General features: G+C 35.4%; 1 protein-coding gene across 1 annotated transcript; it reads left to right on the top strand.

Moving 5' to 3' along the window:
* Positions 1–1,591: 1,591 nt before the first annotated feature.
* CALS5 (callose synthase 5) lies at positions 1,592–18,336 on the top strand. The gene is made up of 41 exons (XM_088806437.1): positions 1,592–1,605; positions 2,040–2,161; positions 2,262–2,358; positions 2,477–2,587; positions 3,462–3,590; positions 3,709–3,801; positions 4,004–4,095; positions 4,224–4,350; positions 4,495–4,632; positions 4,718–4,794; positions 4,897–4,969; positions 5,053–5,169; positions 5,241–5,355; positions 6,184–6,518; positions 7,517–7,569; positions 7,681–7,741; positions 7,833–7,914; positions 8,002–8,051; positions 8,155–8,241; positions 8,750–8,872; positions 8,973–9,068; positions 9,167–9,250; positions 9,324–9,484; positions 10,442–10,565; positions 10,651–10,745; positions 10,857–10,974; positions 11,109–11,260; positions 11,565–11,674; positions 11,770–11,892; positions 12,030–12,098; positions 13,242–13,431; positions 13,521–13,632; positions 13,718–13,837; positions 13,921–14,036; positions 14,160–14,243; positions 14,700–14,812; positions 14,888–15,117; positions 16,090–16,902; positions 17,313–17,363; positions 17,454–17,639; positions 18,106–18,336. The coding sequence occupies exons 4-41, from the start codon at positions 2,573–2,575 to the stop codon at positions 18,334–18,336; spliced, it is 5,145 nt and encodes a 1,714-aa protein (XP_088662563.1). The 5' UTR covers positions 1,592–1,605; positions 2,040–2,161; positions 2,262–2,358; positions 2,477–2,572.
* Positions 18,337–18,455: the final 119 nt, after the last annotated feature.

The raw sequence follows: 18,455 nt of genomic DNA, 5'->3' as shown, positions 1-18,455 counted from the left end.
CTCAACGGAGGTGTTCGACAACGAGGTCGTACCTTCCTCACTTAGTTCCATCGCTCCCATTCTCCGCATTGCCAAAGAGATCGAACCTGAACGTCCCCGTGTCTCCTATCTCTGTACGTCCATTAAGTTTCTCTTCCTTTTTTTTTTGTGTTTTTAGTTTTTTAATTAAAGTTATTTTTATCTGATTTTGATTTTATTGGAAAAAAAACAGGTCGTTTCTATGCTTTTGAGAAAGCACATAGGTTGGATCCGAGCTCCAGCGGACGTGGAGTGAGGCAGTTCAAGACTGGTTTGCTGCAAAGATTAGAGAGGGTAAATTTGATAAACTACACAATTTTTAATCACATTTTTCTTGATTCTATTTTGTTTAGGACAAAAAAAGGAAAGAATCTTTAAAACAAATGAATTACCAAAAAAGAAAGAAAAAAATCAGAGAACGATTATATGATGTGCTCAATCACTTATGAGCTCTGGTATATCTGCTGATGAATTTGTCAAATCTTTGGTTTGGTTTGGTTTGTTTACTATTTTTGGCTACATACGCCTTTTGGGCAGCTACTATGTCCCTGGCGTTGGTGAAATCTTTTGCTAATGTAAATATAGCGGGAATGTTTGTGGTTTTTTCTCCCAACACGGTGTTTGATAAAAAAAAAACGAGAGAGGCATACAAGGATAAATGATTGAAACAGGGAAATGTTTCCGTTTTTGTCTGGTATATAAAAAAGGAAAAATAAAATAGAAAACAACTGTTGAGAGTAACCTTGTAAATAACTTTTTTTTTTTGGAAAGGCAACATTGTAAATAACTTATTAATCAATTTTGACTAAAGGAAGGTTTTTTTTAAACATTTTCTTTAATTACTCAAAGATTAATTTTTTTAAAAAAGAGATAAGAAGATTGAATTATAGAGTGTAATTAAATAAAATATTATTCCTTTTTCCTTCATTCTTTCTATTTTACTCTTATCAAATATTTGAAAATATATTTTGCCCGTTACCGTTTCCTTCTCCGTCTATGTCCTTTCTTTTTTTTTTTTTCTATGGTCTATTCCTATCTAACACATAGTTTAAAATGGAAATACTGAACTAGGAACTTCCTAAAGACAATGAAAAATTTTATAATTTTGTTTGGATAACTAAAAATAAAAGAAAAGGTGCATGTGGAGTATATAAAATATTTTTGAGGAGTTAAGAGAAATAAAATGGAGGGCTGATGTTTTCTTCTCGATTTTCAATTTTACTAGTAAAAACATAATCCAAGTAATATTCACGAGTGGCACTTGGATCTTTTTTCAAGGGAATTGCAATTCCCCAAGGTATTTTTTTTTTTTGGAATTGTGAGAAGGGATTCGAAATGCTCAAGGCTTTTGTTTACGATCTTTGTATGACATGTTACGTGGCGTGTCAATTAGATGTTTAGAAAATAGAAATAACTACTACGAGAGAATTACGAGCAAACAAGAGCATTTAAATTCCTCTCTAATTATTCCAGTTAGCGGTAGCGAAATCCTACTTGTTCCAGTCCCTTAGTGATGGGGCTTTATTCTCTACTGTAAAATGCTGGATCCAATTAAAAAAAAAAATTAGTTGAATAATAGAACGGAAGGTGAGCTCTTCTGGTTTAATTTTCTAGAACTATCTTATCCTTCCAGTTATCTGTACCAAATCATCGTCACTGATTGATTCTGTTTGCATGCATCTGTTTTTGTTCTTGTTTATGTAGATGGCTCTTTTGCTTTTTATAAACGCCATATACAATTTGGGTTTTGGATAATCCAAAGTTCATAGCATATTCAATTGCTTTTGTTTCTTAAGCTGAGAGTTCTGTTGCCGTTTTGCCCATGTTTTTCTTTTCCTCCTTTCTTTGGGGATGACATGATAACAACCGTTAAGCTGGGCTGTTCTGCTTTCCTTGTTTTTTACCCCGACTATTTCAAAATCTTTGCTACGATCACTTTCAATCTCGCAGCTATTGGCATAAGTTGGCGGCATAAATGTTTTTAGCTTTTGGTGAATTAATGCGAAATATGTTGGACTCAGGACAATGCATCCAGTCTTGCCTCTCGGGTTAAAAAGACTGATGCACGGGAAATTGAGAGCTATTATCAGCAATACTATGAACACTATGTTAGAGCACTGGACCAGGGTGACCAGGCAGACAGGTATTATCATAATAGTTCTGTTATAAGTATGAACAAAAATGGGTTCCCACGACACTTGCTTCTTGTATGTCAACTAATTTTTTTTCCAATTTGTTGACAGAGCTCAACTTGGCAAAGCTTACCAAACAGCTGGAGTGCTTTTTGAAGTGCTCTGTGCCGTTAATAAAACTGAGAAAGTTGAAGAAGTTGCTCCAGAGGTTAGTCTTATATGTAGTAATTCCTTAAAGATTCTAGTGAAACCGCTGATTATTTTTTATTGTAATATTGTCAATTGGATGGCATAAAAATGTATTTATAATGATATTTCCGTGGCAGATTATTGCAGCAGCTAAAGATGTCCAAGAAAAGAAGGAAATCTATACTCCCTACAACATTCTTCCTTTGGATGCTGCTGGGGCTTCACAGTCTATCATGCAGCTTGAGGAGGTAATACATAATATCATTGATCATTCCACTGGTCAGTGGCGGAGCTAAAAAGTTTTGTCAGTGGGGTCATGTTTAGCACAATGTAAAAAGAGATGCACACATTAAATCATTAAGAAATTGACACAAAATTTCAAACATTTAAAACATATAAAAATCAAATATATTATCTCATTTCGTTGGGAAGAATTTGAGAATAATTGAATAACACTGTTCTACAGTTCTTTTATAAATTTCCTTTTTTTTTTGGTCATATAAAATGAAATATGATTTTATGTTAACTGGCCAGAGACAACAATTAGGTTGCTCTCATTTTTTTTTAAAACCCCTTTGATGAAGATAGGATTTATTCTAATAACTTGTACAACCATTTTATTCTAATAACTTGTACAACCATTTTATTTTAATAACTTGTACAACCATTAAAAAAACTTACTGCTTAAGTTAACTACTGCATTAAAAGGATCTTTTCTATGAGGAGAAATTTTTTCATTGTAAAATAAAGGTTATGTAGACTTTGCAAATGGATTGTCACCAACAATATAAATTGAAAACTTTAAAATACATATATAAGTATTGGAATTGGACCCATATATTTGACTTATTCTTTAGTAAAATACAGTTGAAATTTACTTGTTGACCATTTTCTCTTAGGTTTTTATTCAAATTTAGTGGGACATATGCGTAAAAAACTACATGTTTTTTTATTAGAGTTTTTGTTTGCTAATCGATTCAAAGTTCAGTGAAATAACCCCCTCTGAACTAGCTGTAGCTTCGCCTTGCCACTGATCATGTATTGATATGCTGTACTGTCATTCCACAATCTTATTTGTTGGTGTCTTGTTTTGGATACTACTTGAGCTTTACTTCAATACAGGTTAAGGCTGCCGTGGCTGCATTATGGAACACTCGTGGCTTGAACTGGCCTGCAGCATTTGAGCCACATAGGCAAAAACATGGAGACTTGGACCTTCTGGATTGGTTAAGAGCCATGTTTGGATTCCAGGCATGTTTTGAAACACTTTCCCTCCACATAGACATGCACCAGAAAGATGCTTATGGTTGAATAACTAAATGGTCTTCTGAAAATAATGCGTATATTTGGTTTACATTGTTCACTGCAGAGAGACAATGTCAGGAACATGAGGGAGCACTTGATTTTGCTGCTTGCCAATAATCATATAAGACTCCGCCCTAAGCCTGAACCTCTTAATAAGGTATGCATCAGCATTTAATCTCTTTCTCAGTTGCATGACAGTGGTTACAGAAATTTCAATAGCAAGTGTTTATATAGTTGCACTTAGATGCTCTTCTAAGCTTAAGAGCATGGAAGTGAGTATCCGTCTGGCCTATGTGATAGTAAGGATTTCGCTTTTTTTGAATGCAACTTTTCTGATTAAACTCTTTTCTTTTATGTAGCTTGATGAACGAGCAGTTGATGCTGTTATGAGCAAGCTATTTAAGAATTACAAAACATGGTGTAAATTCTTAGGACGCAAACATAGTTTACGGTAAATAACAACTTATACATCTAATTATCAGTGGATATTTCTGCACATACCTGTTCTGCTGTTTAACTTGAGTTTCCTTTACTGGCTAGAATTTTTGGTCTAACATGTGCAAAATAATTTGTGTATAGACTGCCGCAAGGCTCTCAAGAAATACAACAGAGAAAAATACTATATATGGGATTATATCTCCTCATCTGGGGTGAAGCAGCTAATGTGCGATTCATGCCAGAATGTCTATGCTACATTTTTCATAATGTGAGTATCCTTCAAATATCTAAGTGGTATCATTCTTCTGCTGTTGTTCAACAGACATTCTTCTCCTTTGTTCATAAAATATATGTTCTCAACAAGAAATATATGGTTTCAAATATTTTGAATTACATCCCACAATATTCTCAGATGGCATATGAACTCCATGGCCTGTTGGCGGGAAATGTTAGCATAGTGACGGGGGAAAACATCAAGCCCTCGTATGGCGGAGACGATGAGGCATTCTTGCGGAAGGTTATATCACCCCTTTACTGTGTTATTGAAAAGGTATGCTTGAGCACAAATATACCAATTGTTCTTAGATTTTAAACTTTCTGTTCTAGATACAATGATTGAGTTCGACATATTCCAGGAAGCAGCAAAGAACCAAAATGGAACTGCTTCTCATTCACTCTGGTGTAATTATGATGATCTGAATGAGTATTTCTGGTTTGTATGGTTTCAATATCAAAATTTTATTGACCGCCGGTCTCATTGGCTTCTGGATCTCTTTGTTTGAGTTAAAATTTGGTACTACTGTATCTCATTCAGGTCTTCTGATTGCTTCTCTCTTGGATGGCCTATGCGTGATGATGGCGACTTTTTCAAATCAACCGCTGACATGGTATTCCTTAGCAGTTGTCAGCACTTTTCTTGAATAAGCTATTGATTCTGTGATTAATACAACTGCTATGCTAGGGAAAGAAGAATTCTCAAAGAAAATCTCGAAGCACAGGCAAATCAAATTTTGTTGAGATTAGATCATTTTGGCACCTCTTTCGAAGTTTTGATCGACTATGGACCTTTTATATACTAGCTTTACAGGTATTAAAATGTGACCTTTGCTCATAGTTTTGCATGCCTGTACATTCAATATTTCAATCTTTTGCGTGCAGGTATTGGTCATTCTTGCATGGAATGGAGCTTCATTAAAGGACATCTTCCGAAAGGATATACTGTATTATGTATCCAGTGTCTTCATTACAGCAGCCATTTTGCGTTTCCTTCAGAGTATGATGTTTTACTCAAATTGAAGTCTTATAAAAGTTCGTTTTTCCCCTAGAATTATACTTTCATGTGCCTTTGGTGTCTTAAAATCCTATAGAAGCTATCTGGTGATACAGGCAACATCCATTAGATATTCTGAGAAAGTTGTTAAGACTAAAAGTTAACGTTTAACTTCTATTAAGATACTGTGGTTTGTGGAAGCTTTTCTGATAGTTTCTTTCCTTGACTAATTTCAACATAATTCAAAATCATATTTCCTTCATCACTAGTATTCTATAAACAGGAAAAAGAAATAAAGAAATTGACTACTAAATCTCTTAAATTTCTTGTAATCATCAAAATCTGATTGATTGATAGTTGTTAATTTTGGAATTACTGATGCAACATCACAAGGTAGCAACTTGTTGCTTTATGCAAAGTTATATTTTTAGACTTGTTTATTCTATTCTTTTTTTCTGTTTTGCAGCTAATAGTTTGATGAAGATTTTATAATTTGACGTCTTTTTTCTTTTTTAATTTCTAGAAGCTTTCATGTTTGCCTGGTGGATTTTTGCATATCCTCTTTGTTGAACAGCAGTATGATTGTTTAAGACATGTGTCTCTTTGTGTGTGTGTGTGTGTGTGTGTGTGTGGTGGGGGAGGGGGGTTCACAATGTTCAGATATCATGTTTAACTTCCCAACCATTATTTTCTGACCTGCTCTTCTTCGGCATGTCCTTTTTAACTTTTCTCATGTGTGGCTATTAAAAAAAAAAAAATTCCCACGTGTGTAATTAGATGAAAGTTTATATTGTCTTCTCATTTTCTCTCTTGGTTTTTTCTTTGTTTCAGGTGTTTTGGACCTTTTTCTCAATTTCCCTGGATATCATAGGTGGAAGTTCACTGATGTACTGCGAAACTTTCTCAAGATAATTGTTAGTCTTGCATGGGCCATCATTCTTCCACTATTCTATATGCGTGCACTCTCTTTTGCCCCTGATAAACTTAAAGATGTGCTATCATTTCTTCGTCAAGTCAAGGGCATTTCTCCTCTATATCTCTTGGCTGTAGCACTATACTTGCTTCCAAATTTACTGGCAGCTGCTCTGTTCATTTTCCCAATGCTCCGGCGTTGGATTGAAAACTCAGACTGGCACATTATTAGGTTACTGTTATGGTGGTCACAGGTACTGAATAGGTTCCTTTTTCTTGTAGTTTACTTTTACATTCTTTTATTATCTCTACCATAGTCTTTCTCGTTCCATATCATTTTCTATACAGTTGTCTTTTGTTGATGTGGTTGGATTTTTTTTTTTTTTTTTGTTTCGGCTATGTAAGTATCTGGTGTTCTGAAATCCCTACCCATCTAATCAGTAAAAGGTGTTAAGGATTTATAATAGTTCAGCCCCTGGCAGTTAGAAATGTTAGGCACCGTGGTCATATGGCTTTTGACCATGCTTATCTCAGGGATATAGTTGTGCTGGACTTCTGACCAGTGAATGCTCTGGGCAGCCATCAGCCTGGTTCATTTTTGTTTTCAGAACAGTGAAAATTATTGTTTTGAGACTACAAGGAAGCATACTCATTTGACCAAAAGTTGTAGTCAGCTATGACATTTTCATCCCTTAACCCTTCACCTTGATTTTGTATTCAGTCTCTGAAAGTAAATGATAATGTCAATAATGTTTCTCATAACCGTTAATGAATTGTTTCCAGTTTAGCAGAGTTTTATAGCAAACTCATTGCCTGTCAGATATCAGATTGGATGTCACATATCCAAGGAGAAGCATGATTTGAGAATTTAAACAGATTTCCTCATTGCGAGTTAGCATAGGTTGCGCTATGCTAAATAATCATGAATGAATTAGCAGAAAGACCTATACGTTGAGAAATGCATTTGAATTGAACTTCTACCTTAAGTTCAGTGTATGTCATAGAATCTAGAATGACGAATCTTTGAGAAAGCTGGTATTAATCAATATTTCTAGTCTCACAGAACCTCATGTTATTCATGTAGAATTTCTTAATTGTCTTAACAACTTTTGGTCATTCATCTCCCTGTTATAAGTTTAAACTTATTCTCTCTCTCGCTATTTCCTGAGATACGAAGATATCAAAATATTGATATCATGAAGCTATTATCAACTGTTTGTTTCATCTCTCGAATGAATGTCCTTGTGTGCAGCCAAGAATTTATGTTGGGAGGGGAATGCATGAAAGTCAGTTTGCGCTTATAAAGTGAGTTTTAAAAATAAATACACCTTCTGTCAAAGAGCAACACTTTCCTTTTATATATTTCATTTTTCAGTTGGTTGAAAGCTTCTTCATGTTTGACTATTCCTCTTTCAGGTATACTCTTTTTTGGATATTACTTTTGTGTGCCAAGTTTGCTTTCAGCTATTTTGTCCAGGTGAACTTAGTTGTAGCTTTTATTTTGCCAATCAAATTAGACAGTGCAGTGATTTGCATCTGTTTTAACCCCTTCTGCACTTTTCCTCCAGATAAAACCATTGGTGAAGCCAACAAAAGATATAATGAGCATTCGTCATGTTAAATATGCATGGCATGAATTTTTCCCTAATGGTACCTGTTTCTTTTTCTTCCCCTTTGTGATTTAATGTTTTCTGATTTGTTTTTTATATTTTGTTAAAGGTTATCTTGTAATTACAGCTGAACACAACTATGGAGCTGTTCTTACACTCTGGGCACCAGTAATATTGGTGTGTACATCAATACTACTTAGTTCCTCATTGATTCTTTTGATCAATTCATTATAAACATATTTGGTGAATGGGTCATGTAACTTTGTGAAATTTATTGCAGATTTATTTTATGGACACTCAAATATGGTATGCTATTTTCTCAACCATATGTGGTGGTGTTAGTGGGGCTTTCGATCGCCTTGGAGAGGTAATCGTTTGGAATTCATTTTATTCGTTATTGAAGAACTCTTTTTTCCTCGTCTTCTTTCTTGATCTACACTCATGCACTATCCATAACTTGTTGGGCATCAGTTGTCTTATTTGTTTATTTTGCCTTTACATTTGTTCAATATTTTCAATTAGTCTGATACTGACCACAGCTAGATTACTTAGGTATTCTGCAGTAGTGCTTGGGATAAATTATCTGTTTTTTTCTTATGGGAAATTACATTTTAGCTTTCTTTCAATAGATTGTGTTGAACCAGTGTTATGAGAAACTCAAATCTCGATTTGAATTCTCTCATATAGGTTATTTGGATTCGCTTTCCATATAAATATTTTTTCAAGTTGTAATAGAATTTGGGAAGCATGGAGATAACTCAAAATAATTACCAGTTTATATTTGCTTATGAACTGGCTTGTTAATGTTCTTTAACTTGGTAACACATGCACAAAAAGTCATGGGTTTGCGCTTCTCACACTCATCTTTTCTTCAGATAAGAACTTTGGGAATGCTAAGGTCACGCTTTCAGTCCTTGCCTGGTGCATTTAACACATGTTTGGTGCCTTCTGATAAATCGCAGAAGAGGGGATTCTCTTTATCAAAGCGATTTGCTGAGGTAAAACTCATGTCTCTTAAATCATTACTTTGTTATCTGATGATATGAGTGATTAGAATCAAATATATGCCTTAATGATTGTAATCGTATATCTCCACAGGTAACAGCAAGCAGAAGAAGTGAAGCTGCGAAATTTGCTCAGTTATGGAATGAAGTGATTTGTAGCTTTCGTGAAGAAGATCTAATTAGTGACAGGAAAGTTTTCCTTCCGAAGAGATGTTTCCCTCATGTTCAGTATATTATCTTTTACTCTACAAGCAGTTAAAACTAAACTGGGTATTTCTTTAAATCAGGGAGATGGATCTGTTACTAGTTCCTTATACATCAGATCCTAGCCTGAAAATAATTCAGTGGCCACCCTTTTTGCTGGCAAGCAAGGTCTGTAAGGTCCCTTCAGGATTCCTGTTTGGTTTAGTTGCTTCATATTTTGTTGACTCTACTTTCTCTGCAGATCCCAATTGCATTGGATATGGCAGTTCAGTTCCGCTCGAGGGACTCTGACCTTTGGAAGCGTATATGTGCTGATGAATACATGAAATGTGCTGTGATTGAATGCTATGAGTCTTTCAAAATTGTCGTAAATACTCTGGTTGTTGGTGAAAATGAGAAAAGGTTGTTATTCTTTATTGATTTTAGTTTAAGGTTTTCTTTATGATAGATATCAGGGCATTTTCAATCCATTAAATTCATAGTAGTGCTCTCCTTGAAGCCTGGGATTTTAAGTAATAGCTGATTGTTCTTCACAGTAGTAACACTCCTGCTCCCATGTTTTTTTTTCTCTCCTTTGTGGATATCAGGAGGAATCCTCTTAAACCAGTGTAAAACTAATTTAGTTTTACACCCTTTCATATTGTTTTATATGATTTATATTTTGTTAATCCACCTGTTAAATTTCATGCTCTGTTTGCGTAAGTCATGCCGAATTTTGAGTTAATTGAGATTGTCTAACTATTTGTTTGATAACAATAATATTTTAACTGTTAAATATGTTGTGAAAAAAGACAGTTTTCTTGATCCATGTGATAGTTATTGAAATAACTTGAAACTTTATGTGCATGATGGGTACGAGTAGGTTGTTAAATCTAACTATTGTTTTGTTAAAATATTAATTGTACATAACGTTATAGAAGGGTGTAAAACTTAATTTGTTTTACATTGTTGTAACTCAATCCTTCCTCTCTCTCTCTCTCTATATATATATATATCTAAGAAGTTTAATTTGAAAATTGAGGTTAGCATGAGTCTATTAAGGAACCCCTCTGCGATTACTAGATTAGCTGTTATCCTTTACAGCAGAGTTAACTTTGTTGTACCTATGTACTATGTCATCATTTTTACTTGTTTTATCTCCAATGCAATTATGTGCTTTAGTTGCTGAATTGCCTGTGTCAAGGTTTCTTTATGATTCTTGAATCATACTAGGTTGAAGGGTCAAGTTATGTTAGACAAAAATATCATATGATTTTTTGCTGTTTATTTCCGAAACAGCAATATTTTCGGGGCAGCATGGTGAATTTTTTTAATTGGGCTTTAGTGCTAGTATTTCTGACTGCAGTTATAATCTTACAGGACCATTGGGATTATCATCAAAGAAATTGAGAGTAACATTTCGAAGAATACTCTTCTTGCAAATTTCAGAATGGCTTCTTTACCTGTCCTTTGCAAGAAATTCGTGGAGCTTGTTGGGATCTTGGTCAGTTGATATGAAAAGCAATAAAAATTTATATCTTCATTTTGCTCTTATACATTTGTAGTAAGTACTTTTTATCATACTGCAGAAAGATGGTGATCCATCCAAACAGGATGCTGTGGTTTTGTTGCTTCAGGATATGTTAGAAGTAGTTACACGTGATATGATGGTGAATGAGATACGGTTAGTGAACTCTTTTTACTCTTCTATATGGAAGAAACTGTTTTGTATCTTGGGGCACGAGGTTGCATTTTCTACTAAAGCGTAAGTGCCTTCTTGTGTAATATTTTACAGTGAATTAGTAGAACTTGGACATAGTAACAAGGAATCTGGAAGGCAACTTTTTGCTGGTACTGATGAAAAACCTGCTATAGTGTTCCCTCCTGTGCTTACAGCACATTGGGAAGAACAGGTACATATGATTATAAAATAAAATAATTGAATTAGTTGAAACACAAATTATAGTTCAAAAAACTTAAATTAGCTTGGAACCCTTTACATTTTGTAACAACTTAATCCCATGTTTTGAAATTTTGGTTGTTTTAGATAAGACGTCTTCATATGCTTCTGACAGTCAAAGAATCTGCCACTGATATACCAACAAACCTTGAGGCACGTAGAAGGATTGCATTCTTCGCAAATTCATTGTTTATGGATATGCCACGTGCTCCTCAAGTTCGTAACATGCTCTCATTCAGGTATTTTGTGTTTCCCTAACATAGTCATTGAATATATGTTCTGGTTGCATGCTCCTTTGCAGAAATTGATTTTGGGATACACCATCCTTCTCTGTCATTCTAGGTGTAGGTACTTTTGTATGATTTTATTCCTTTTGAAAGTCTATTTACTTTCTTGACATACTAGTTCTGTAGCACATAAATATGCCAATACAATCCTGATGTTTTGCCTGTTGAAATAGATGTCTGATTTTGTGTCTCAGCATTTGTATGCTGAAGACTTTAGCTTTTTTCATAATTGAAGTCACCTTCCTGCCATTGTCAGTGTCCTGACTCCATACTATAGTGAAGAGACTGTCTATTCTACAACTGAACTTGAACTGGAAAATGAGGATGGTGTATCAATCATATTCTACTTGCAGAGGATCTATCCAGGTTTGTGATATTGTAAACTTCCATACTAAAATCTATTGAGGTTTCCATTTTGTTTTAAAAAGCTTCAACCAATTGTTGTTACTGACTCTGTTTAGATGAGTGGAACAACTTTTTGGAGCGACTCAACTGTAAGGAGACTGAGATTTGGGAAAATGACGAAAATATTTTGCAGCTTCGCCACTGGGTCTCCTTAAGAGGACAAACTCTGTGCAGGACAGGTACTTTATGCATTATTTTCTTCCTTTAATTCATCTATTTGTTTAACTCTGTGCAGGACAGGTGCTTTATTCGTTATTTTCTCCCTTTAGTTCATCTATTTGTATATCTCTCTCCGTAATAATTGTTGGCACTGCAGTTAGAGGGATGATGTATTACAGACGAGCTTTGAAGGTTCAGGCTTTTCTTGACATGGCTACTGAAGAAGGTACGTGTATAAAATTTCTCTGCAATGTTTAAACAATTTTCTTTAGACTTTAAATTTCAGAGGTTCTTCTTTACTGGCAGTCCACCTTCTATGCAAGTTGATTACAAAATGAGATTAGGGAAGTGCAGGATATGGAAATTTGTAGTCCAGCAATCAATATCAAAGTCTCACTAATAGGATCCAGATCTGGGATTCCATACTTCCTGATTTGAGCTTCATCATTACAGAAAAACTAGTTATTTAGTCATAAGCAACTTGAAACTATGGTGTAGCTTGCTTTGTTCCATTGTAATGGATCTTTAAAAAAAAAATAGAATGGTGATGAATGGGCAAAGGCAACTTGTGATAGATGAATTCTGAGTGAAAAAAAAAAAGGAAAGGGGAAGGAAAAAATGGATAATTTAGGACACGGGATAAGTTTGTTGACTAATGGGATAGATAGATGCTAGACTTGTATCTTTGTTTGGAATACCTTTTGTGTGTTCTTCTCCAGCTTCACGAACCATACATTTTATTTCATTTTAAATTTTAAATTAAAATTAATAGAAATTGTTTATAAATATACTTAAATCATGTTTTCATGGATTAAGTATTTTCTTTTTTATCTTATGCTTCTTATGCTATAGTATGTAGATATAAAGACAGGATTGAAAATCTGCAAAATATTAAATTGAAAGACATTTTCTCCTTTATTTTAGCCATGTATAACTAAGCATATAAAGTTATATTAAAAAAGGTAAAGAGAAAAAAAAAGGGAAACAAGAAGTTAAATGCGTTCAAATTCTATAAATACTACTAAATCAGTTGAGAGTGATATGAGTGGCTTGTACTTAAGGAACCACTTGGTGTTTTCCTTTTTAACTTTCAAGAAAGTATAAAGGACAATAATTTATTTAGCATGTTATTAATTTATTGCTAAGGCAAACTGCATTTGACTGGTTGATTCGAGGAAGAATAACATTTGTGAATGTTTTAGTGTCTATATACCTGAAGCCCATGCATAATTGCTTCTCTTTTTTTTCTATTTATATTCTTTCCTGAAATGTGGTTGTCGGTCTCTGCACAAAATATTTCTATATGCTTAATCTAGTGTAGTTGTGGCTTTGAGGAAATTATAGCAGCTTTTTCTTCTTGCCTGTGCAGAGATTTTAGAAGGCTACAAAGCCATCTTAACTCCATCTGATGAAGATAAGAAAAGTCAGAGATCCCTATATGCTCAGTTGGAGGCAGTGGCTGACCTGAAATTTACTTATGTTGCTACCTGTCAAAACTATGGAAATCAGAAACGGAGTGGAGATCGTCGTGCAACTGACATCCTGAATTTGATGGTTAAGTAGGTTCCTTGGCTGGTAACATCTTTAGGTCTTTTTGTTTTGACATCTTGAACTGTTCCCTTGCTAACTCCTGGTTCTTATTATACAGTAATCCCTCTCTTCGTGTGGCATATATTGACGAAGTTGAAGAAAGGCAAGGTGGAAGAGCTCTGAAAGTTTACTATTCTGTTCTGGTTAAAGGTGTTGATAATCTTGACCAGGTAACAATCCTTATAAACTGCAAACCAGTAACTTGTTTTGTGATTAAGTGCAATAATTGCTGACTATTTTTGATCTTCTCTGAAGGAAATCTATCGAATAAAATTGCCTGGAAATGCAAAGCTGGGAGAAGGAAAGCCTGAAAATCAGAATCACGCGATAGTTTTTACTCGTGGAGAAGCTCTTCAGACCATTGATATGAATCAGGTAGGCAATGAAAGCTTTTAATTATTGAAATATTAAAGATTTTTGCAGTAGATCTGATGATATATTACTGCAACTTTTTCTAGGACAATTACTTGGAAGAAGCGTTCAAAATGCGTAATCTTTTGGAAGAATTTAATGAGGATCATGGAGTACGATCGCCTACAATTTTAGGAGTTCGTGAGCATATCTTTACTGGAAGGTTGAATGAACTTTATTATATTTGCTTGTTTGTTTGTTTGCTTCCTCTTGTCAATAGCTGTTAAGTTTTTACTTATGTCAAAATCTGGTGGTTTTATTTTATGCTTTGTAATCTATTATGCAGTGTATCTTCTTTGGCTTGGTTCATGTCAAATCAAGAAACGAGCTTTGTCACCATCGGTCAAAGAGTTCTTGCAAGACCATTGAAGTATGTTTTGATCTCTTAAAGTTTACTTCTCCCATCAGATAACTGTATCAGGCAATTATTTCATAAGAAAAAGCACTATCAATTTGTTAAATTATATTGCTGAGAGAATACTTTATGACAACTGAATTGCAGTGCGTTTTCCATTTGTGAGAGGTAATACCCTAATGCTATGTTGAAAATTGCTTTAGGGTGCTTAATGCTAGCTTATCCTTATATCAGAAATTCGGTGTATTATGTTTCATTACACTGCTGATATTTCTAATTCCCCCCAGCCAGCCCTTTATTTCGACCTTCTTTTCTTTCTGTGTTGCTACTTTCTTTGTTAGTCGGCAAACATCAGGACAACCAATAATCGGCTATATTAAGTTTTTCTCTCATGTTTGAATGCAAGTGTTTTCCATGTTGGTTCCAGGGTATGATGATCATATATCTCAAAATGTTTTTGGTGGGTTTTAGGGTTCGTTTCCATTATGGTCATCCAGATGTGTTTGATAGAATCTTCCACATAACCCGTGGAGGCATCAGCAAGGGTTCTCGTGGCATCAATTTGAGTGAGGACATCTTTGCTGGTAATGATTTTAAACCACCTACTCTTAAGTGAATTCATATTATTTTTTTTCTTGATACTTATTGTACCTTCACAGGTTTCAACTCAACCCTAAGACGAGGGAACATTACTCATCATGAGTATATTCAAGTTGGGAAAGGTCGGGATGTTGGGCTCAACCAAATATCACTTTTTGAAGCAAAAGTGGCTTGTGGTAATGGGGAACAGACACTTAGCAGGGACATCTACAGATTAGGCCATCGCTTTGACTTTTTCCGCATGTTGTCATGCTATTTTACAACAGTGGGATTTTATGTCAGCTCAATGGTAATTCGTTTTCCTTGCAAGATTGAAGCTATAATTGAAAAACTACCATGCACAAAGTAAAGAAAAATCGAACCTGGGGCTTTCCCTGATATGTTACTCTGACTCTTCATTTTCCTTGAAGTACCATGTCCGGCAAATACCCAACGGACTTATGTACGGAGATCCAATATAAGGAAAAACTTAGAAAAAATTGAACATACCCATGTCAGACACATATTCATATTCAACACTCACTTTTGAGTTCAAAGAACATAGTTCCCTGATGATTCACCTGCCCACCTTAGGGGTGGGACTCTTGCTGGGTGGATTTCTACCCCAGCTCCTGCAAAAAGCCAGAAGTTTGTCCCCTTAAACCCACTGCTCCAAAAGGAAAAAAAAAAAAAAAAAACCCAAAAGGAAAATCACTATTATTAGTGCCCTGTTTTCTGAGTGACTAAATCTGAATGTAGTCCTTGGAATTAAGTCATTCTTAAGAAATCTAGCTAAAACAGGAGGAAAAAAAAAAAACTCTATTATGTTTGTATGTGAATGGATTCAACGGGAAAAGGTTAAAAAAACTCTTATCTCTTGGGTTACTACTCATTAAATAAATATGCACACACTGGTTCACATTTGTCTTTGTATTAGATGCAAGGTTTTCTATTCATCAAGAGCTCCCATTTGTCTTTCCTTTCAAGTATTTGTCTTTCCTTTTTTAATGCCAAAATGCCTGTAGAAAGTTAATTTCTTTCACATTTTCAAGGTTATACTGGGAAGGAGGTCTTGAACATAGAAGCAGAGTAGATTTTCAAGTAATTCGAATAAAAACTTTATAAGTGCCATTCCATCATGAAAACATTAAACCTATGGAGTGGTCCAGCAATGAGAGATGCAGATTAATTCGAAATTTTATTAATTAGTAGTTTTGTTTCTTTTGGCTCTCTTACCTTACTTCTTTTAAGCTAATGTGAACCCCTTCCTGTTATTATGCAGTTGGTTGTCTTTACAGTCTATCTTTTCTTGTATGGAAGACTTTATTTGTCATTAAGTGGTTTGGAGCAGTCAATAGTTAAGTTTGCTTCAGCTAAGGGAGATGATCCCCTAAAGGCAGCCATGGCTTCACAGTCTATTGTTCAATTAGGCCTTTTGACAGCCTTGCCCATGGTCATGGAGATTGGATTAGAGAGAGGATTTAGAACTGCATTAGGTGACATAATAATTATGCAGCTTCAGTTGGCATCTGTGTTCTTCACTTTCTCCCTTGGAACAAGGGTCCATTATTTTGGGCGCACTATCCTGCATGGTGGGGCAAAATACAGAGCAACAGGGCGTGGTTTTGTGGTTCGGCATGAGAAATTTGCAGAGAACTATCGACTGTACTCAAGGAGCCACTTTGTGAAGGGGCTGGAGATTATGGTATTGCTTATATGTTACAGGATATATGGTTCTGTGGCAAGAGATTCTACAGCTTATGCACTCCTCTCATTTTCAATGTGGTTTTTAGTCGTCTCCTGGCTGTTTGCTCCTTTCCTTTTGAACCCATCGGGATTTGAATGGCAAAAGATAGTAGAAGATTGGGAAGATTGGGCAAAGTGGATTAGCAGCAGAGGTGGTATTGGAGTTCCCTCAAGTAAGAGCTGGGAATCTTGGTGGGATGAAGAACAGCAGCACCTGCAGCACACTGGGTTTATGGGACGTTTGGTGGAGATTGTTCTTGCTCTGCGCTTCTTCCTTTGCCAGTATGGAATTGTGTATCATCTAAACATGACCAAGAATAGCAGACAAGGAATACGGCAGAGCATCATGGTGAGTATTAGTATATGAGCCTCTAACATCTTCTGCTTTTAACACTGTTTAACTTGTCATCTCTAGCATTAAAGGAAGACGGGAATCTAAATTTTAAGGTTAAAAACCATTTTTTTACTGTGGCCTTTACTATGTTTTAGTTGATTAATTTATCATTAAATCTTTCAGAAAAAAGGATTAAAGAAAAAGATCTAAGATTTTACATCTTAGTGCTTCCTTAAGGATGCATACCGGCATATGCTAAAGGACGAATGCCATGGCAGCACATAACAGTCTGTTCTTATGTCATTCAGCAAATAAAACATTTATACGAGTCGAATTCTGTACCCTTGCTACATATTGAAAGATCTTGAGCTTGGGGTTGTTAATTTGCAATACCAAGAGTATTTATTTTTCTATTATGCTTTCAGGTTTACGGTCTGTCCTGGCTGGTCATTGTTGCGGTGATGGTTGTTTTAAAGGTGAGGCTCAAACTCCATGTAATCATTCAAAATGAGAATATTCTGATTTCTGTTACTAGCTCCAAACACTGATGCACTTTTAATCTGCAGATTGTGTCCATGGGTAGAAAGAAGTTCAGTGCAGATTTCCAGCTGATGTTCCGACTTCTTAAGCTACTCCTGTTTGTCGGGTCTCTAGTAATTATTGCTATGCTGTTTTATTTCCTTGATCTCACAGTTGGAGATATCTTTCAGAGCCTACTAGCCTTTATGCCAACAGGGTGGGCTCTACTGCAGGTACTTGGCTCATTTTGAGAAGCACTTCTGTCTTTGTAGAAATTCCACCTTTTTATTTTTAACACCGTCTACATTGCATAAGCGATTCTGACTACTCTAATTTTGTGTGTGAGCCAACTGCCAAAAGCTTGACTTTTGAAAGTGTCTGCTTATGTATTCTACGTAATTATCTTTATCATGAAGTTTGAGCCATTTTTCCATCCTTTGGGCCATTCTATTTTCGACCAATTTTCTAAATTTTGGAACCTAAATATGAAATTATGGACATGCCTGATTTGGAAAGGATATTGACATGTGCATTTCTCTCGTCAACCAAATTCAGTACTAGAAGAAACTAAAATTTCTCTTTACATTTATTCTGATAAGTATCCATCCCATGTACAATAACCCCGTATCTCATAGTCTCAGTGGTAATTAAGTATATTTCACTCATAACTGAGTGCTTTCTTTTTACAAAAATGATCAGATATCACAAGCATGCCGGCCAGTGGTGAAGGGCATCGGAATGTGGGGTTCTGTCAAGGCTCTAGCAAGAGGGTATGAATACATGATGGGGGTATTCATCTTTGCCCCAGTTGCCATCTTGGCCTGGTTCCCCTTCGTCTCAGAATTCCAGACTAGGCTGCTGTTCAACCAAGCTTTCAGCCGAGGGCTTCAAATCCAACGTATTCTGGCCGGTGGCAAGAAGCAAGCGTGACACAACAAATACAGAATGACGATTTATCGAAAAAAAGAAGAGGATGCAGGAGCTGGGTACAGAGGGAAAGCAGTGGTTTGTAATTGTAGTGGAAACACAAAGTGATGAGCCAAAATAAC

This window comes from Theobroma cacao, chromosome 1 (genome assembly GCF_053813885.1).
Source record: "Theobroma cacao isolate CCN51 chromosome 1, ASM5381388v1, whole genome shotgun sequence".
NCBI lineage: Eukaryota > Viridiplantae > Streptophyta > Magnoliopsida > Malvales > Malvaceae > Theobroma > Theobroma cacao.
The sequence above is the reverse complement of the archived record's forward strand: the minus strand, read 5'-3'. Positions and strand labels throughout refer to the sequence as shown.

Bases quoted from the DNA above. Each gene is read 5' to 3' on its own strand.
- CALS5 (XM_088806437.1), top strand. The intron at 4,970-5,052 runs GTATTCCTTAGC...TAGGGAAAGAAG, and splicing joins TCAAATCAACCGCTGACATG to AATTCTCAAAGAAAATCTCG. The intron at 9,251-9,323 runs GTCTGTAAGGTC...CTTTCTCTGCAG, and splicing joins CCTTTTTGCTGGCAAGCAAG to ATCCCAATTGCATTGGATAT.